This window comes from Apostichopus japonicus, chromosome 21, assembly GCF_037975245.1.
Source record: "Apostichopus japonicus isolate 1M-3 chromosome 21, ASM3797524v1, whole genome shotgun sequence".
In the NCBI taxonomy this organism is placed as follows: domain Eukaryota; kingdom Metazoa; phylum Echinodermata; class Holothuroidea; order Aspidochirotida; family Stichopodidae; genus Apostichopus; species Apostichopus japonicus.
The window spans coordinates 17766177-17788766 of NC_092581.1; the positions used below are offsets into that span (position 1 = coordinate 17766177).

The 22590-nt window shown below is 39.7% G+C and overlaps 1 protein-coding gene across 1 annotated transcript; it reads right to left on the reverse strand.

Annotated features, from left to right (window-relative positions):
* Window positions 1-5007: 5007 nt before the first annotated feature.
* On the reverse strand, window positions 5008-20784 carry LOC139962429 (tubulin alpha chain-like). Its single transcript, XM_071962364.1, has 3 exons — window positions 20623-20784; window positions 11163-11385; window positions 5008-9231 (listed from the first exon to the last, which is right to left on the reverse strand). The coding sequence occupies exons 1-3, from the start codon at window positions 20623-20625 to the stop codon at window positions 8093-8095; spliced, it is 1365 nt and encodes a 454-aa protein (XP_071818465.1). The 5' UTR covers window positions 20626-20784; the 3' UTR covers window positions 5008-8092.
* Window positions 20785-22590: the final 1806 nt, after the last annotated feature.

The following is a 22590-nucleotide window of genomic DNA, read 5'->3' on the forward strand; positions in this document are numbered from 1 at the left end:
ATTGGTCAATCTACAAGTTGCTATAACAGCAGATGCTTTTCTCTAGCAACGACTGTTGTATACTTGACTGCTCATGCGCACTTTTGAAACACCTTTTGACCCAGTGTTTACATACTAGTTAATAGTTAAAGAATTTTTCTCAGGCGGTTGCCATAATTACGAGGCCGTTGTGTTTGAATTTCGTTGTCAAGGTCTTTCTTGATTGACAGTTTCCAAAGTCTAAATATCAGCCTTTCGAAATCCGAAGCTGTTAACTATTCAAGTTCACTGTGCACATGAAAGAGCTATGATCAATGTAAGGTTGTATCAGAGCAGTCTGTATGCACAGGGAGGAATTCCACCAGTTACCCTCTCCCAACCCCACAAGAAAAGATTTTCTTCCAAATGGCTTTATAACACACGTAGGTCGTACACACTGGTAAAATTTAACCCTGTACTACACAGTATTTAAATTGATGGAAGTTATAGCACCACTTTGCATTTAATCCCCTTACCGAAACAAACTTAGTATAAGCAGGCGCGTATCCAGGATTTTCTAACCCGGGGGGTGCGAATTACTATCTAAGCGGAGCGCCACCATCGGTTGGCGCGCAGCGTACAAGAAAATTTCTGGTTTTGATACCCCCCAGATCACCGGAAATGACACTTCTCGGGCTTGAAAATGACAACCAAATGTACACTTTTGCCTGAGAACCAAGTATTTCTCAATTTTTTTCCCCATCCATAACCTTTTTGAAGATTGTCACCAGTCACACATCATGTTCGACCTCATTGCATGTCCTATGGATCATTGCTTTTGTAGGCGATTCTACGTCACGGCCCACAATATCCGAAAGCCCCACTTTTCAAGGTTTTAAGCCCATTATTTGTTGAGAATTTGAAAATTCACATTTCTCGTGAATAAAAATCACTTCAAAACATACCCATAATGTTGCACAAAATTCAATCTATGGACAACCAATAGGGAAAACCTCCTTCAACCCCTAATAGACAGGTACAAATTGCACGAGTAGAGGAAAGTATGATGAAGAATGTTGGTGAGGAAATTTTCGAAAATTCAGACACAGTTAATTTATTGGTGTACAAATATTAAAACCTCTTATTATGGCTATTATAAAACTTGGTTGGAGGAAATGAAAAATAGCAGATATTTCCGATATCAGGTATATCGAAACCGAACACTACACACATAGGCGTAGGTCCCGTAGGAGGCGGGGCTGCAGCCCCCACCCCCGCCCCGCAACCAATTTTTTCCCATTTTTTCGGGCACCTACTGAGATAAAAATAAATAGCAATGAATAGCTTAAAAATGATCTCCTTGGTAATTAAAATAAAGTTCTAAGATTGGCCGACATTACTACTGTAAAAGAGAGTTTGACATAAATGGATCTTTATGCTTTTTCTCCATCTACATAAGACATTTGGTTGTTTACATTAGCATCCGGCGGTATACTGTGCTACTTTCACGGACCGTGCGGTACACGATGCCATGCAATGTAATGACCGATGCTCGCTTATATGATATTGGCATCGATTTGTTGAACGCGCGCTTCGCGCGCGAAATATTTTGCCTTTTTTCGGGCAAGTCGTTACAGCCCCAAATCCAATTGGGCTACGCCTTCGACTACACACATAGACAGTTTTTGAGGCTGTTCATCGTGGAACAGGCATTTCAATGCTCAATGATATGATGTTATATCTGCTCTTTGCTTTACAAATTCGAACAGGCGTGTAGCGAGTAATTGCCAAGGGAGGGGCGAAGCGTGTATGCAAACTATCTAAGCGAAGCGCCCACCATGAGTTGGCGCGAAGCGTACAAGAAAAATTTTTGGCCGAAAATGCCTCCCAGATCGCTGGAAATGACACTTCCCAGGCCTTTGTAAGTTGCACGTAAGCATTGTCTATTTTGAAATTACTAGCGATGTCATAAAGAAAATTTGCTCGGGGGGGGGGGGGGCGGTCGCCCCCTTCCCGAAATGCGTCATGTTCCCGACGACCCCGTCGAGTTCAAGACCAGCCACAGTTGGTTCCAGATAGCACAATTGTACAATTGTTTAAGGCGTCCATACACACACACGCGTTATGATAGACCATATATAGTATTTATATAGATACATTAGTGAGAGAGGGAAAAAAACGTCAAAAATGGAGTTTTTGGTGTAAGGGGTAGGGTGAGGCGCACACCCCCTCCGTAATCCTTGATCTGTCACTAGCTACCCTTTGTATATAATAGGGATCAGCGCTTTAACTATGACTGTTCCTCTTTCTCTTCCCGAAGTCTTGGCTATCTTCTACTCCCTCCCTTTCTCCTTTTTCTCTCTTTTTTCTTCTTCTTTTCCCTTCCTTTCTCTCCTCCTTTTCTTTTCCCCCTCCTTTTCCCTTTTTTCTTCTCTTTTTTTCTCTCCTCTTTTTCTTACCCGGGGGCGCGCGCCCCCAACGCCCCCCTGGATACGCACCTGATAAGGAAATTAAGGGGCACCCTACCCCATACAATCGCTCCCCGCCCCACCCAAGTTTCCTCCCGTTAGACCTGTTCACTTAAACCACTTTCCAGGACGAACACCAGTCAACGTACACCTTGGAGAGTTTTGACGTCTTGTCATAGTTTACGAAATACTTCCACGGTTCTATATATGAGAGGGTTAGTCTGGTATGCACTTCCTGGTTGTGCTCAGTGTATACTTTGTTGTTTATAAAGCTTTCTTCATATGCTATGTCAGGGACCCCAGGTGGGAAGGTTACAGAAAAGGACAGAGTCATACCAATGTCAGTGATGCTAACCAGTGGCGGAGCTAGGGGTATTGGTAGGGGGGGGGCGAGAATGGTCTGTAGGGGCGCTTTCGACACTATCCAAGCGGAGCGCCACCACAGGTTGGCGCGGAGCGTACAGAAAGTAAAGATACTCCCTAGATCGCCGGAAATGACCCTTTCCGGGCTTTGCTAATTTGCAGATAAACGAAGAATAAGTAGGTGTCATCGCCATTTTTTCGCCAAATTACACCAACAAAATGTGACAAATGTCAAAAGGTATTTGAGAGCGCAAATAAAAAAGTCAATAATCGCGAATAAGTAAAAAGTGCTAAAAAGGGAGCCAGCAGTCCATTTGAGTCCGTCGGGGGGGGGGGGGGGCTCCGCCCCTCTGACTGCATGGACGCTCCGCCACTGTGTCAAATTGTCCAAAACCGGTAGATTTGGTCGACAAGCCTGATACCAAAGACACTGCTTCTACCATTACCTTAAGATGGAAGATTCTCTAGAAAATTAGTTAAGTTGAAGATAATGTATAGTAAAGAGAGATATACTCTGCATTCCGCTAATCAGCTGCTCCTTCTCCCCTCTCTGTTGCAGTGGCGGAGCTAGGGGTATTGGTCAAGGGGACGGGAATAGTCTGTAGGGGCGCTTCTGACACTATCCAAGCGGAGCGCCACCACAGGTTGGCGCGGAGCGTACAGATTTTTTTGAGTAAAGATACTCCCTAGATCGCCGGAAATGACCCTTTCCTGCCCTAAACGAAGAATAAATAGGTGTCATCGCCAACAAAATGTGACAAATATCTATAGATAGATGAGAGCGCAATAAAAAAGTCAATAATCGCGAATAAGTAACAAGTGGTAAAAGCTGAAAAGGGCGCCAGCAGTCCATTTGAGTCCGTCAGGGGGCCGCCCCCTGACTGTATGGACGCTCCGCCACTGATGCCAACCCCCCCCCCCCACGCCCTCTCCCCACAAACAAAAACCCTCCGAGTTTTGTGCACAACACCAAAAGTGCCCCATTTCGTAAATTGGAATTGCTCTTCTTGAAATAAAAGCACCTTTTTAATCTTTGAAATGAAAAGTGCCCTTATAGGTTATCTGAAAAGCGCCCTTTTGTTAAAAAAAAACATTACAATAATGGAATTTATGGTACGAAATGCAGAAAGGATCAATTCTGTGACTAGGGTTTGAAGTCACTTGGCGGTTTACCCCTCACCTCCCGATGAAAGTCACATATATTACACCCCTCGAAGTATGTGCCCTCCCAGATAGAACCCTCTTCTGCCGCTCCCCAGTGTAGAGTCCACGAATGAAGTCATAGAATACAACCATTAGGGCCTACTAGTTTAATTACTACTTCTTCTATACTGAATGGCCGTTTGTTCGGTACATTATTCTATATTATTCAAATGTTTAAGAAAAAGTGTATCTTGTTACTGTGCTGTTTGTTTTATTTTCTTCTATACCTTACAACTCTTAATTTGTTTTTAAGTTCGCACTAGAATGAACAGTTTCCAAGCACTGTTTCTGTATAACAAAAAATAACGTTAGCAACTACACAAGAGGCCATAGGTCAGTGCAGGTCATGATAATATCTCTTTTCATTTGCAAACGACGCCACCATTTATAATGTGGCGCTACATAGCTTTTGCTGCCTTTGTGATTTATGGAATAGCTGTATTTCTGTTACAATTTCATTGCCGTGCACTCCGTTTGCTAATACAAAGGGATGCAGTTGAATGATAAGACATTGCCTTGGAAGGGATGTCAGGGGACATACACATGTAGACAAACACCAGGCAGCCCCACTTTTCAACAGAGTTGAGGGAGAGGTGGTTGCTCCCTCTCTTTCTTTCTCCCTGATATTAAGCCAACAAAGAGGTAGCCAAACTTTTTCCGGGTTCACCAGATTTGTGATATAAAATGCTTCATTTCGGCGGTAACAATGACACTGAACCATGTATCGACCTCTGGAGAAACTGTACCAGAACGCTATTATGTACTTGTGATTTCTTGGTTCTCACACGAGAGATCATGATTAGAATTTACGTGAGACCCTCATCAAATTACGGTTAGAGTTTTACTGTCACTTATAAAGCTAGAACCAGGCCGTCGATATTTCGGCTGCTTTCTTGGAACGATGACGGATGAATGTCTGCAAAATGTAAACAAATGCCATGAGTATTTAATATCTCAATGCAGTGACTGAAGTGCACAACTACGAGCCCAAAAGAAAAAAATACCCGAAAGAACATCGATGAACAAGTATGTATTGTATTTTTCATCACAATAATAAAATCAAGACTAATAATGATCTACCTGATTAACAAAGCCAGTTACCAATGAACCATATATTTATATGTTTATGAGGATGAAATTATATTGATATTATTTCCAATTGCACCAAATGTTGCACGATCGAGGAGGAAGATCATTATTATTGCACCTGTTTTAGAAGAAAGCCTGTGCAGCTCACAAGAATTAAGGACCCCTAATCGGCACCTATCCTCAACTTAACACCAACGTTGATAGTATGCACACGTTGAAATTGATTAAAATTGTTGATACATTCTGACCTCGACTGAGGGTCAACTGAAATGTAACAATCGAATATCTTTGATGAAGAGAGAGAGTGTCAAAGGGATGCCACAGGTCACCTGTTACCAGTTTTGGAGAATAGACTGATTCCGCATTAAAAACAAATGTACTGACATATGTAACGGATGTGAAAATAATGGTACATATATATATGTAGCCTATATATATAGCCTATATATATATATAGCCTATATATATATAGCCTATATATGTATATATATATATATATATATAGCCTATATATTTGTGTATATATATATATATATATATAAATACATATATATATATATGTATATATATATATATATGTAGAAAAGCACAATCGGGAATGATAAAGTGAGGACATAAAGTCAGACGACTTTGTCACTTCTTAGCCACAAAAGGGTGTAATAACTGTGAGATAGAAGTAAAAACCTCACTGAATGCAGGAACATGTTTTGTGGTATTTGTTGCAAGACACATCATTCCCTCTGCAACACAAACTAAAAGACAAAACTACTGAGGATTAAGTACAAGACACTTACATGGATACTGATGCCTCAGGAGCCCATTCTCTCCACCATCCCCCCCCCCCCTCACCCTACTGGAAAAAAAGATCGATGAATAAATGAAATACAAAATGAATTCAGCCTCCAACCTGCCAGACATTTAACATGACTTGACCTATCTGGCATCTGTTGCTATGGTAAAGGAAGTGTTCTTTTCTGTAAAGTAAAACTATCATAAAAAAAAAATAATAATAATTTGTTTCCTCATTCTTTGAATGTTTTTCATTTTCTGTCATTGCTGGATACGTTTCCAAACCATGTCAATTGCCATAAACGTATTGATGACCTTTGATGACCTATTATTCTATACCAGAACTTGTGCTGATATGATACATTATAATATAAAGCACTGGCAAAGCACTGCATTTCACCAACTAGCACTGCACCTACATTAATGAAACATGCATCATGTATATATATGTATATGTGTGTGTATATGTATATATGTATACATATATGCATAATGACTATGTATGTATATATGCATGTATACATATACTGACCCATAAGACCATTGCTGTAGATTGAGAATAATCTAACTATTAATTGCAAAAGATAGACACCCAAATGTGATACATACAATTTCCAAATATACAATAGATTTTGCTGTGATTAATACCAGCATGTGACAATGACAAATAAATTGGTAAGATGATACTGAAATCCACACATTTATCGTCATTTGTATGTGGTATGCCTCTCTTTTAGGTAATAATCCCTTGTCTCTTTGAAATTCTCTCATCTCCTCTCCCTCCCTCCCTTCAGCTTATTACTGCAAGCATTGGATCGGTACAATCAGTCAACTCTTGGAAAGCATGTTATGTTGCTATATCAACAAATACAGTCACAATGTAAACAATTACTTTCGACCTATCAAAAATAGTCAATTTATATGTACTGGCCAGCAACTACTGGCATGTCAATTATAAAATCAACACTACATACATAAATACATCTTGCTGTCTTCTAAGATGACACTGAAACATGGTTTGGTTTTATAGTATTTCACATAGACCAGTTCATAACTTTATATAATGAGCTAACATAATTTATCTACACTACCTAATATTAATTGCACAAACAACTGTTGCAGTGAATCGACAACATAAGATCACAATCCTGTTACTGCTACTACAAGTACAACACATCAATCCTATTAACTTAGTTACCTAAATTGTAAGTTACTTCCCTTCTATAAAGTTCTACCTGATCTTCTAGAAATTTTGACTCCTTGTCACAGCATTGCAAAGTGCAGTCATTCAACTGGATCTGTATGGGTTGAAATCAATCCTGACCCAAATTCCCCACCCACCCACCCACCCATCACTTAATTGACTGCATATGTATGGGTTGAAATCAATACCGACCCACATTCCCCACCCACCCATCACTTAACTAACTGTATATGTATGGGTTGAAATCAATACCGACCCACATTCCCCACCCACCCATCACTTAGTTAACTGTATATGTATGGGTTGAAATCAATACCAACCCACATTCCCCACCCACCCATTACATAATTGGCTACCACTGTAGATTCTCTGTTTAGCAGTAGACTTTCCAAATGGCTCATATATTGTTGCTACTCTGAAGTTTAACCCCAATACACACACATACACACAAAATGTGTAGATTCGTTGCAATAAAATAGAGACAGTGAGATTTAACTAGAAATTGAAGTTTGGCTTATTTGGATATTGCACTGATTTAAATATTTCATTATACAGGAAAATTTACTCTTCTTGCCAGAGGAGGCAGACCTGGTGATACAAAGGGAGGGGGTAGGGGGGTACATACTCCCCTTACTTTTGAGAAAACTTTGGAGGAAGAGTAGCTCCTTTTTGTTAAATGAATAGGTTTACATAATTAAGTGTCCTGTTCTTAATTCATTATTTTCCATTTGTGCAAAAAGGTTTTAAAAAACATGTAATGCAATTTAAATACTAAAAGGTAATTTTGAGTTTTGCTCCTCAAGTCAAAGGCCGGCCTGCCTGCAGTACAAGAACAAAACGGCCAAAGTTAAAGAACCAGGTCACCTGGACACAATAATAGACACACAGGAAAATCACCAACAGTAGTGTAATGGTATCTCCACTAAAGCAATTCTTATATACAGGATCTGAAAATGGGATATTGTGACTTCAAAAAGGCAAGAGGTTAGAGCTATATTTAAACTAATTGGGACAACTATTAATATTCTTCATCTTCTTCTTCCTCATACCCTTCCTCTGCGTCCGCTGAATCAATTCCTACTTCTTCATAGTCTTTCTCTAGGGCAGCCATGTCCTCCCTGGCCTCTGAAAATTCCCCTTCTTCCATTCCTTCCCCGACAAACCAATGGACGAAAGCACGCTTGGCGTACATCAGATCAAACTTATGATCAAGACGAGCCCAGGCCTCGGCGATGGCGGTGGTGTTGCTCAACATACAGACTGCACGCTGGACCTTGGCGAGGTCGCCACCTGGTACAGTCGATGGCGGTTGGTAGTTAATGCCGACCTTGAAACCAGTTGGGCACCAGTCGACAAACTGGATGGTACGTTTGGTCTTGATGGTAGCAACTGCAGCGTTGACATCCTTGGGTACGACATCACCACGGAATAGCAGGCAACAGGCCATGTACTTGCCATGACGGGGATCACACTTCACCATCTGGTTATTAGACTCAAAACAAGATGTTGTAATCTCAGCAACAGTAAGCTGTTCATGGTAGGCCTTCTCTGCAGAGATGACAGGGGCATAGGTGGCCAGAGGGAAATGAATACGAGGGTAGGGTACCAGGTTAGTCTGGAACTCTGTGAGATCCACGTTGAGAGATCCGTCAAATCGTAGGGATGCAGTGATGGAGGAGACCACTTGTGCTATGAGGCGGTTCAGATTGGTATAAGTTGGCCTCTCTATGTCTAGATTTCGTCTGCATATGTCATAGATAGCCTCGTTGTCTACCATGAAGGCACAGTCAGAGTGTTCCAGGGTAGTATGGGTGGTCAAGATGGCATTGTAAGGCTCCACAACCGCTGAAGAGATTCGAGGAGCTGGATAGATGGCAAACTCCAGCTTGGACTTCTTACCATAGTCGACAGACAGACGCTCCATGAGGAGGGAGGAGAAACCAGATCCAGTACCACCACCAAAGCTGTGGAAGATGAGGAACCCTTGAAGACCGGTGCACTGGTCAGCAAGCTTCCGTATCCTGTCCAGGACCATATCCACCCTTTCTTTCCCAACTGTATAATGTCCTCTAGCATAGTTGTTGGCGGCATCCTCCTTCCCTGTGATGAGTTGCTCAGGATGAAACAGTTGGTGGTAGGTCCCTGTTCGAATCTCATCTGTTGACAAACCATCACAGTAGGTGAGAAAGAGACTGCACATTTGAATTCATTCAAGTAAAACATTTTCAATACCGGTGCTGTGGCCGGTTGGATAAAATTGGTGGCATTTTAGCAATTGGGCGGTTTGCGGTTAGATCCCCGGCCAAATCATAGAAAGGTGGGTTTTTTCATCCAAGAGCAATCTATGGTTAATTTGGCATCTGACTTTTGAAATCGAAAAGATTCCAAATTTGAGTTAAAATGTTGAATTGGAAGCAACCCAACTTGATATTTGAAATCCATAATCCCTTGCAGGCTTCTCCCACAGTCATGTCTAGCCCAAGCATCATAAAAAATAATGGCCTGATGATTATTTTAGCAGTTTCTGACAGTGAGACTTCTTACACAAGCATTTTCTTAGCTTGAATCCTAAACTATCCATATCATGAACAGCAAGAAAAAGGTACAACTAACAAAGGTGATGGGAGTGGTCATTAATGGCACCAACATAAACCCCACTCTGAAGAAAGCTTTTATTTCCATAAAGAAAATCTGTATATTGCATAAGACATAAACAGCTCTCACCTTCAACTTGGCTACTAATTATTCATTAAATATATTTTCCACAAAATAATTATGCCATGAGCATATCACATTTTGCAGCAAAGTACAAAAAACTAAGCATCTTGTTCACATTACATAACTAGAATGCAAAAATGCATTGTGGTTTCGATGATGTATTAACATGAGCAGTTTTTTTTTCCTGAATCTGACATAATGTATAGTGAGGGTGTACAACATACTTGATCTTAGAAATACAGTGAAAAGCAGTGCGATGTGACAAAAGTTAAATTCACATTGACACAGGCTGTCCTGAAATGACCATTGACCTCAACAACAGGCTTCTTGTACTAAATGTGATAGATACATCAACATACTAAATATGACATCTGTCATTGTTGAAATGTTGTGTAAAACATAGTTTTTACAAATTGACCCTGTGAACTCAAATGACCATTGACCAACACCCACAACATTAGGCTTCTTGTACTTAATGTGGTACAAAAACATTAACATACCAAATATGCGATCTGTCCAAGCTTCCCTTGCGATATTATGTTTAGGGTAGGTGCGTTTGTGTAGAGATACAGGTAAGAGGGGAGTGAAATAATTGTTTGGTGTTTGTTGACTTTAAATGACGTTTGACCTCCACTAAAAGCAACAACTAGCTCCTTAAATTTGATATGCTTCATCTACAAACAAAATATGAGATCTGTTCAAGGTTCCCTTCTTGCAATACCATGTTAACAAGGTTTTCGCAATTTGACCCCTGGTGACCGCAATTGAACTACAGGCTCCTTGTACTCAATGTGATACATATACATAAATTAAATAAGAGATCTGCCCAAGCTTACCTTCTTGAGATATCGTGTTTACAAGGTTTTCATTATTCGACTCCTGGTGAGCCCAAATGACCTTTGACAGCCTCCACCAAAAACTACAGGCTTCTTGTACTTAATGTGGTACATATACGTATTAAATAAGAGATCTGCCCAAGCTTACCTTCTTGAGATATCGTGTTTATAAGGTTTTCACAATTTGACCCCTGGTGACCCAAAATGATTTTGACCTCCACAAAAACAATTAATAGGCTTCTTGAACTCAAAGTGGTACTTCTGTGGTATTTCTGGTAATATGAAATTGGTCCAACCTTCCCTTCTTCAGATATCGGGTTTTCAAGCTGGGCGTCACAAATGCACACAAACAAGCAATCACGAATGCAAAGATTACGATTATCATCGTAACCAAAAACAGGCTTCTACATACTTGGCCTTTGTTGGGTATGTAGCAATTGCTTGGTCAGAAATGTAATACCTAAGAAACAACCAAAATGAAAGTAAGAAGGGAACAGCAAATGAAGGAATTAAACAAAGGAATGAATGATTTACCAATGACTGTTGGTTCCAGATCTACAAAGACTGCCCTGGGGACGTGTTTGCCAGCTCCAGTCTCACTGAAGAAGGTGTTGAAGGAGTCATCACCACCTCCCAGTGTTTTATCACTGGGCATCTGACCATCGGGCTGGATACCATGCTCCAGACAGTAAAGTTCCCAGCATGCATTGCCAATTTGAGCCCCTGCTTGCCCAACATGAACTGAGATACACTCACGCTAAGAATGAAAGAAAGAAAGCCAAAAAAAATCAAATGTCTGAAAGCATGTCACATGCTTGAGCTGATTAAGTGAATTCAAAGCGAGTGTAGAGTTAAAAACCAAGCAAGTAATCTGGCTGAGGAATTTGCTTCTGGTATCATGTTACAGAACTGTACCATATTAATCTAACACAGCCATCTTGGTGGTGTCAAATATAGTCATATGTAAGGATGGGGTGAAATAAAATCAGATATCAATGGCTAACCAACCTTTAAATGAAATCAGGTGCAGTTTATCAATTTCTTTTCGAAGGAATTTGTTATACAAGCACTTGACTTAACATCTTCATGATCATAGTTACAGTCTCAAAGTATTAAAGGAAAATGGGGTTGAGAGTGAATGAAGTTGTTCCGTTTTTGTGCCCACGCTCTATCCTGGGTGATTATTTGTCAAGCTGAAGCTGATGTGTGCAGATTAAAAAAAAATCTCTACTGCCCACAAAGGCCAAGAATGATCGTCTAGTAGTATCACAAATAATAGCACGAACTCAGTAACAGCTCCCTATACAGTCAAATACTTTTAAACTGCTCACTTTTAATTACTGTACCTCCAAACATTTTCCCTCACCCAGATACTGAATTACATAATTTAATTTCTACCCTCCCCCTTCACCTTCACTTCTGACAAGAAAATGGCTTAACTTGCACAAATTAATAAGAAATTGCTAGGATCTTCACAAACCAGTATGAATGTACATGTGATATGAATTATATGGTTGACAGTGGGCATTTACCGCCAACTGCAGTTACAGGAGGCAACACTATTGTGTGTTGGTCATCACCTTCTCCATAAAAATATATTAATAATTCATATTTTAAGATATAGCTCCTTTCCCTCATCCCTTTCTCCCATCTCCCCAATCTTCCTCTGTCCTTCATCAACCCCTCACCAACCCCTCACCAAAGAAAATTCCATTAAATTTGACTTTGGTCTTGTCCTTGATTGCCGAAGCTACAAACTGATTCAATGAGAAGTAGCTGAGTCACTGCCGTAGTTCGACATACTACCTACTGTGTAGTGTGTAGCGATGTTTAGTACGTAGGAAGTACAGAACAGCTCTCGAGGTATAAATATTGATCCTGTCTACAAAAATCATAATGAGATTCAATCTTTGGTTTATGTATGAACAACACCGATTGCATAAGACAGTGTTGTTCGGTTACAGATGGACAGTTATCAACGAATGGAAGCAACATTTAAGTATAATAATGTGTATACAGCATGGATTGTATGGAATGATGTTTGCTCTGTACACATGATCAGATATTTTACATGTGTGTTGTTTGTATGTTAATGTACATTAATGCAGTTATAACAGAAAACTTGGCAAACTTGAATTAGAAATTGACTCAAAATAAAGGGACCTTAGATTAATTATAAGTGTTGCCAATTTAGTGGTTAATTTATTAATCAATTAATCAATTAATTAATTTATTTATTAATATATTTATTAATTAATTAATTACAGGACTGCTTCAATCTCATTGAAGGTGGGTACTATCCAGTTAGGGCAGAGCACTGAAGACTGGAGTGAGGGTGGAATATTGAATCATGGCAGGATACTGCTGTAAGGGTGGAGTACTGGGGCTTAGGTGGGTACTTGAGTTATAGTGGATTACTGGGATTATGGTGTTGAGAACTGATATTAAGGTGAGACACTTGGTTCGATTGTGGTACTGGGGCTACTACTGGCATTAGGGTGAGCTATTGGAGTTTTGGTAGGGTACTTAGGTTAAGACAGATCTCTAGGATTAGGGTAACTCACTGGGGTTACAGTAGAGTACCGAGCTTATGACCATAGCGTCAATGGAGTTATATGATGAAGTTGCATCATGGTCCTAGCACTGAGTAAGTGCTAACTACACTCCCTTCCGCACAGATAACACTTTTATCTCCACAACACAGCATAGTAATTTGAACGCCAAGTAATATATATGCTATGGATGGAATGAATAATGTAAACAACATTGTGCCATTATTGGCTTATAAATTAGATCACTTCTCAAAGAGAAAGAATATTAAAAGAAAATATCAAAGAAAAGAATCTATACACCTTCATCTCCATCTGCTCCAACGGAAACAGATAACAAATAAAATATAAACAAAGCATTAACAAACAATGAATTGTTTCATTCCTATTCTCTTAATGTTCTCTGTATGTTCCTTGATAATGCCCAGGCTTGACTACTGTAACTCCCTTTTATTTGGCCTTCCTGACTCTACACTGAAAAAACTTCAAACTGTTCAGAATTCTGCTGCCCGGTTAATATCATGTTCATCACGTCATGATCACATATCTCCAGTGCTTCAATCACTCCATTGGCTTCCAGTAAAACAACGGTCAATTTATAAGCTCCTCCTCTTAACGTACAAATCACAACACTCCCTTGCCCCTGGTTACATTACAAATTTAATTCCTCAGTATCATCCTCAACGCCAACTTCACTCGTCTACAAAGTGTCTTCTTGCCACCAGCCATACCCCAAACACAAAGTTTTATGGAGAAAGAGCCTTCATCTCTGCTGCACCTCATCTCTGGAACAATCTACCATCTTCAATTCGCAATGCACCATCGGTTGACTGTTTTAGGCGTCTCTTAAAAACTCATTTATCCCAAAAATTTACAGTGATTTGACTTGCATAATTGTGTACTTGCGCTTTGAGGCCTTTGCATAAAGCGCTCTATAAATATTTGCTTATTATTATTATAATTAATGCAGGAGAACTTTTCTCAGACAAGATCATACAGTAGACATCCAGTGGCAATACAAACTACCTGAACTTAGATGGATGAAGCACAAATGTGATCTTTCGTACACCAGCTAATTCTGCTGACTCATCAGCTAGACTTCTAGAATATATTCCAAGGAGTTGTCACAACTCCCTGAATAATTTTCTACAGCTCATCTAAAATTTGTGTGGTCTAAACTTAGCTGTTTGGAATAGCAAATTTGACAGTTTAGCTCTGGGCTGTGCTAACTACTAAATCTCAAGTGGTTTTTCTACCATAAATTATATCCGTGAATACGGGTGGCTAAGAGACAAAGAAGATATAAAGCCTTCGTTAAAACCAGAAGGGGTTTTTCAGGTTGAAGAGAACACCAGGAACAATTGATTTCACACCAGAACTTAAGTAGCAGAATCAGCGAGGCTGTGTATCCGTTGTAGGCGATACACTAGGCGAATAGAGAATAAATTGATTACATACCAAGTTGCGCATTTATAAATGTCCATTAGTGATATCATGCATACCTGGCGTGTAGCCAAGGGGGGGGGCGAAGGGGGCAGCTCCCCCCCCTTGAGCATAGCTTTTATATTTTTTTTTAATGTTTTTATGATTTCGCTAGTATTTTCAAAAGAGAGAATGCTAAGATGCAACTTACAAGGCATGGGAAGTGCCATTTCCAGCGATCTGGGAGGCATTTTCAGCCAAAATTTTCTTGTACGCTTCGCGCCAACCCATGGTGGCGCTACGCTTAGATAGTTTGCAATGCCAAATCTACAGTTTCGCCCCGCCCTTGGCAAATTCCTGGCTACGCGCCTGATGTATACAGTGAATAGGTGTGTTGAATGTTACAATGTGTGTCGTTTACATTAATTGCAAACTGATATTTGTTGATGAGTGATGTTTTTCTTTATCTTCACTAAAGATGAACCAGTAGATATGATAAATATATGATTTATAAGTATGATATATATATATAAATCAATGATTTCTTCCTTCTTACTTCTCCTATTTATATGTGGCTCACTAAATCTGTATGTGATAGAGGGAAATAAAATGACCATCTAAATACTAGTTCTAACAAAATTTTAGCAGATTTCAAACACACTCTCAGGAGATATATCTTTCACAGAAACAATTGTCATTATCTAATTAAATATTCAATTATATGATATGAAAAATTTGAAGGATGGACAATTTTGGGAAAGTGGTCCTGGCGATAGGGGTACTAATGGTTAGAGTGTGATACTGATGTAACGGAAATTAAGGTACTGAGGTTATGGTAGGATACTTTGGTTAGGGGGTTAGGGGGAGACACTTGCTTTATAGTATTAAAGTTTTCAATCGATATAAATAACGTTTGAAGGGTTTATCCATTTAGGGAAGTAACATTTGAAATTCTATAAGCACTTGCATCATTAACATTTGGGGACAGTACCTGTATAGAATAAAATAACCTTAAATATGTTAGCAAGTTATTTCCTCACTGCCCTGCAACCTCACTCTTTATTTTCACCCCCTCCCCTCCCCTCCCCTCCCCTCTCCCCTCCTCTCCTACCCCACCTTCTCCCAACCTTATACTTTCCATCCATAGCTACACTATATCCACTCATCCCTATATCCCTTACCATGGCTCTGCCACTCCCAAAATTAAAACCCTTCAAGCAACAGGCATGCCAGACTAAAGAAATATTCTTACTATCTTGTGTGACTCACAATTAATTGTGAACCCAGGCCTAGATATGCAGGTTGACTTGCATCAAGTCTGTTTCTAAGGCAATGCACAGTGATTGAAATAATTGGAAGAGCATACTGCACATTCCAACTCTCTGTTCCTAATGACTGTGATATGGTAACAACCACAAGTCCTTATTAAAATATCCAGGGTATTAAGAAACTAACTGTGGGTCAAAGTTCACCTCTGCAAAGTGATGGCACTCACTCAAATATTGGATTGACTAAAATAGAATGAAACAGTATAACCATCCATTACTAGACTACCATCACCTTATTTCATTTACCGATGAAATCAGTAGTTTCACACTTTTATTTTCTGACAGTGCATAAAATGCAGGTACATTTTTCAACAATGTCAATGCCAAAATTCACAAAATTCACTGAAATGGATTTTAAAGTTGATGGTTCAATTTTACCATTGTCAATTTATTTAAACAAATTACAAAAGTTGTACTTCACAGCTCTCCATTGCTCATCAGATCAACTCAAGTACCATGTTTCATACTACCGTACTGAAAATACAACAGTACTTTAATTTACCTATAGGCCCAATTAACTGTACATAGTCAACTGTACATAGTGAACCGGTACAGTACCATATATTGTCAGATGAGAATTAGTTGAGACTAGTGGAAAACTAGAGTTGTTACTCAGAGTTTCATGCATTGAGCGATCATTAGACAGCGATCATCAACTAAGAGTTGTCTGATGATCTCTCAATGCGTGTAATTCTGAGTAACAACTATACTAGTGTTCCACTAGTTTCAACTAATTCCCATCTATACTTCACTCTGTCCACCGGACATATAGCACTCTGCGCCAAGATAGACACCAACCACCAAACGTATCTGTATATGTCAGGAAACAGTACCTACTACCTATAGGTGCTATAGTCAATGTTCCATATGTATGTATGTATGTATGTATGTATGTATGTATGTATGTATGTATGTATGTATGTATGTATGTATGTATGTATGTATGTATGTATGTATGTATGTATGTATGTATGTATGTATGTATGTATGTATGTATGTATGTATGTATGTATGTATGTATGTATGTATGTATGTATGTATGTATGTATGTATGTATGTATGTATGTATGTATGTATGTATGTATGTATGTATGTATATCCTGCAAGCAGGAACTCGCGAAGAAGCCTCATAGGCTTATCAAAGCCGCAAGCTGTCCGAAGTCAGTCTCTTACATTCATATTTAACGTCCATAATTATGAATTGTTAATTGTCAACAACTCTGTAACTGGACGACATACATTAATCTGGGAGTGACTCGAACCGGGGACCTTATGATTGAAAGGCACCGGCGTTAACCACTGAGCTAACACTCCAGCTCAGTGGGTAACAGAGTAACAGAGTATGAGTAACAGAGAGCACAGTACAGTACCTACAGTGCAGGCCCAACTTTAAAATATAAAATAAAAACATATCCATATTAGTGTCAGTAGAGGTAGCATAAACAGTAATACTGTACAGCACCTGAAAGGACCAATTAAACTACATAATTAGAAGAATATCCACTAAATAACAGATCTGGTATCAAACGCTAAATTAGCAAACTGTCTAAAATTGCTGATTTGCTGAATAACTGTATTAAGCAAACATGAGTAGTGCAGTAGCTTTGTACACTGGGTCATACATACAGTGTTTCAGTGTTGTTATGTAAATAAATACAACAATATTTCCAGGTGTTGTCAGTTGTTTTTGTAATGTAATGTAAAGGTAGATGCACTATGGGTTTTTATTTTCAAAAAAAGTGTACAAAATGATAATTTTTTTTAAATGTTAACAAATGTGTACAAAATTCATTCGTGATATTTGTATAGTAATTAGTACATAAATATTTTATCAACTTTCACTATAAAATCATTGAAAAAGTACATCACAAAGGACATGTAGTTCCATCATGCTGTATACAGCTATATATATGTACACAATAAGTATTGCATTCCAAACATTTGTTAAATAGTGTGTAATTATACGCTCTTTCAGTAAGTATACTGAATTCTCATATGTGATATTCTGTACCCTAGCAACCTACAACAAGATCTTGCCCGTGGCTACTTGACACTAAGTTGAAAGCAATTACCAAGATGAGCCTATACACAGAGCTCTATGATGTTTCCTCTATGTGTGATATGCTGTACATACACACTAGTTGTAATGCAATGCATGTACATATCTTTGTTCATCACCGTCAGCTTTCACTTAATTGTAAGTAAATACTGTCGTGCATTAATTACACCGAAAAAAAACGGGGGAAAAAACGAGAGCCATTTCAACATCACTGAGAATAAATATTCAAAGCTTATAAGGCTGTGGTGACAATTTCAGATAATTGTCAAAAAGGCTTTCAATGTACTTTGCAGTGAGTCATCATTGGAGACATGTAGCTCAATTGAGCCAGCGATATATATTTTGCTGGTTTCAAGGTCTGTATAAATTATGAAGAAATAAAAATATTTGTCATTTTTTATGTACACTGAGTGAGAGACTCATTTATATAGCTATTGTTGTAATATTTGGGTGGATGTTGACATAATATCTATAGCAGCATATTCATTCTTTCTTCATCTCTTATTTTTTTATTTTTCAAGTAAAATATATTGCAAGGTGATCTCACACATGCGAGGATAAAATATAAATGAAATTTAACTCAATTTATACTTTTATTTTCAGAACTACTTTAAGTTTAAAACCAACAGGCGCGTAGCCAAGGGGGGGGGGGTGAAGGGGGCAGCTGCCCCCGCTTTAGCATATTTTTTTATAATTTTTTTTAATGTTTTTATGATATCGCTAGTATTTTCAAAAGAGAAAATGCTAAGATGCAACTTACAAGGCCTGGGAAGTGCCATTTCCAGCGATTTGGGAGGCATTTTCAGCCAAAATTTTCTTGTACGCTTCGCGCCAACCATGGTGGCGCTACGCTTAGATAGTTTGCAATGCCGAAACTACAGTTTCGCCCCTCCCTTGGCAAATTCCTGGCTACACGCCTGAAAACCAACAATTTTTTTTCTACAATCATGAATCACACACAGCTGTCAGAATATTAATAGTGTGTATTCTCTGGAGAATATTTATTCAACCATTGGTATCTATAACCATGCAGTGGTATCTGCCAGAGATTATTATAGTCACTCAGCTAGTTGTAAATTATGTTTTAGTAATTTGGCAATGGTACTGTAGTTGCTGATAGACAAAAGTCTCTTCATTAAGTGGCCTGGTTTGATGTCGTCGTTGTAGGCAGACAGGACTGTGAATGGACTAAGGGCTGGGCTGTTTTACTAATATAACAGTTGTTAGGGTTTCATAGTACCTAACACTGTTTCCTCATTACAGTTGGTTATATATTCCAAATATTCCCACCAGAATTCATCAGTTAATTATTGCAATAAGTAAACATTCTGTTGCGTTCCTATAAATAGGAGGTCCATATATGCATGTCCAGACGTCAATCTAGGACAGAATATGTGCTCTAAATTGGCATTACCATATCATTCATGCGTTCACTCTTCAATGGTCATCACGTACCTTGTGGGGTGCATCTCACTAAAATGAATACCAATTATACTGATCACTATGCACTGCATGTGTATACACATGCCTTGCCAACATTTCCTGCTTGATTACAAATGTTTTATCTGCTTCACCAGTACTCACACTATTACTTCTGTACATATTCAATAAATAGGTTATCTTTGATGAGAACCTTGATAGAAGCAGGCAAGTTAGCAAAGGTATTATCATTTCACATTTCCCCCATCCCATCTTTACCCACCCTACCCCATCCACCCTACCCCATCCACCCTACCCCATCCACCCTACCCCATCCAACCTACCCCATCCACCCTACCCCATCCACCCTACCCCATCCACCCTACCCCATCCACCCTACCCCATCCACCCTACCCCATCCACCCTACCCCATCCACCCTACCCCATCCACCCTACCCCATCCTCCCTTCCCCTTTGACAATCTAAACTAATTTTGATATGCCTTGGAAAAAGTTTGACAAATTCATGGGCAATTCACTCTTTTTAAATGTGGGTTGGCATTCCCACACATAAGATATAAGTGGTTGTATCTAATTCAATCAGCTAGTTCTTTTATTAACTGTGTTTATTCCACCATGATCCAAAGCATTCCACAATTTGCACACACCAGCTCTTGCCACGCCCCAATCATACCCGACATAGTACTAGCTGATGTGCCCTTACCCCACCTTATTTTCAATCTTTCGCACACAAAGGCGATACCCTTTAATAACAACACAAATTGTGGAAGTCTATTCATTCAAGACGCTTCAACATTCTTACACATTCCTAATGTGAAATATCATTGAAAAACAGGATTTGATGAACATCACTACAACAGAACTTTAAACTTAGAGGGCATATTATAAGCAACATTTTTTTATCTGTAGCTATATTGATTTTCGTGTATTTTAGTGACAGCTAGCCTATCCATGTATCTAACCATATTCAAGCAGATACATACGCCACAGATTTACAACAAACGAATAGTGATAACATTATGTATAGATCCGCTTGGACGCCGCCAGACTTGATAAATTGAACAAAATAACTTAAAATTGTCATGCTACAATTATTTCAGCGACTTTCTATCAAAAAATGTTAATAGAGTCAATTTATATATCCATGGCGCAATAAAAGTTGGACTATAAATAGGAATATGAGTGAAAAATTCTCACCATTTCGGCTGCTTTCCGTAGATCGCTCTGCGAAGAAGAGACGTACAGATCGGTATGAAGCTCTATCGCGCGGGGAGCCGAGGCGCTATCGCTTCAATTCATACAGTGCAGTAGTTGTTACTAAACGTACAGCGAGTTTGATTATTTACATTCAGTGCTAAAAATTCCGTGAAATCATCATGGCAGACAGGTATATACGTAGTATGGAAGAAGAGAGGCAGTGAAACCATGGAGGAGAATGGGAGATCATGTGATGAATAAAACTGTCCAGAACTTTCCAGTTTTGTGTGCGGCGTGTCAGTGCATGGCGTGCATATTATGTACATATGTGCATATATTATGTGAGGGGAGGAAGGGGAAGGGGACATGAGAAGGGGGAGGCTCGGACACATTATGTGCCCCATATGGGGTGTGGATGGATACACAACGTTCAGCCACACTTACAAATAAAGTATTATCAGCAACGCCTAGCGTACGTGTACATCTAATTATAAATCCAAGTTGTAGCCTAAATATCCTGTAAGCATAAGACGGCACCATTTCAGGTCAAAATTGTATTTATTTTTCACTGGGATCACCTTCTCATTCCCTACACGAGAATCGCCGGGTTTCATTGAACCAGGGCCACACCCCTCCTTTTAAGATCCATATAGGTCCTTCCCGTGCAGTGTGTGTGTGTGGGGGGGGGGGGGCGGATTCAAAGTCATCTAATTTGGGTGGGGCATGAACCATTGTGGAGGCCTTGTCAGAAGCTGATCAAGGATTTAATAAAGAACAGGTCTGCCAGTCATGTGATCGTTCAAGCCGACTCCCTTGTAGGAGTGTCTGGGGGTCCTCCCACTTTAGGAAAATTTAAATGATGCATTCTGCAAATCCATTTTATAACTCGTCTATTATTAGGTATTTAACTGCAAGGTTGTGCAGTACTCTCGAAGTTTGTTTTTAGGTTGAATATGAAGATTAAAAGTCCTTAGACCCCCTGGTCTCCAATTCTCATCGGTATCATTTGCTGGAGTTATGATGACCAGACTGACAGATGTGTGCTCTTAGCATCAGTTTAACATCAGCGCCTGACCCGTCAGTTCTCATCTCTTCTTTCATTAATTAGTTGCATTTCACTTAGAATGAACAAACTGATAAATCATAACTTCATGTCAGTAAATTTTACAACGATGCGTCTTGTAGTAACAATCCCTCTTTCATTTCCCTCTTCCCTAGCTCCCCTCATTCTCCTTCCCTATCCCATTCCCTCCTTCTCTCCCTCCATCCTTCCCTTCCTCCACACATAGGCCTACCCTTCCTTCTACTCATTCGCTTTATTGATTGACGGTCAGGCGCCGCGGAACGGAAAAATTATTGGGGGGGCTAATGTGTGGAGACTATCAGAGCCGTATATACGGCTCTGGAGTATGGAACGCCAAAAGCGCAATGCATTTCGTTGCCTCGATCGATTTCGCCTCCTTCTATTTCGTTGCCTCCTTTTATTTCGTTGCCTCCTTTTATTTCGTTGCCTCCTTTTATTTCGTTTCCTCCTTCTATTTCGTTGCCTCCTTCTATTTTGCTGCCTCCACCTATTTCGTTGCCTCGTTCTACATCGTTGCCTCGTTCGATTTCGTTGCCTCGATTGAATTCGCCTGGTTATGTTAATTAGGTATTGCAGGCATGCATTGGTGGGCGGAACTTTTTTCTCCTTCGGTCGCGACGGGCCGGTTAACGCGAACGTTACCTGGTCGATCACAGTGCCTAGCACGTACTGAGCAGCCTAGCACCGTTTGAACGTAGCAGCCACTAAGAGCAGCCACTAACAGCAGCCAATAGTGTATACATCAACGTTACACGCCGTTGGCCACTTATGTTTGTACACTGTGACGAGCGCTGGGTACGCTGTGGCGGGAAAGTGGATCCCCAGCAGCCACTAAGGGCAGCCTAAATTAGCGGACAATAACAAGACTGCTACTTTTTCGTACC

Coding starts and splice junctions, on each gene's coding strand:
- LOC139962429 (XM_071962364.1), bottom strand. Junction 9,232..11,162: donor TCTGGAACCAACAGTCATTG/GTAAATCATTCA, acceptor GTTTGTCAACAG/ATGAGATTCGAACAGGGACC.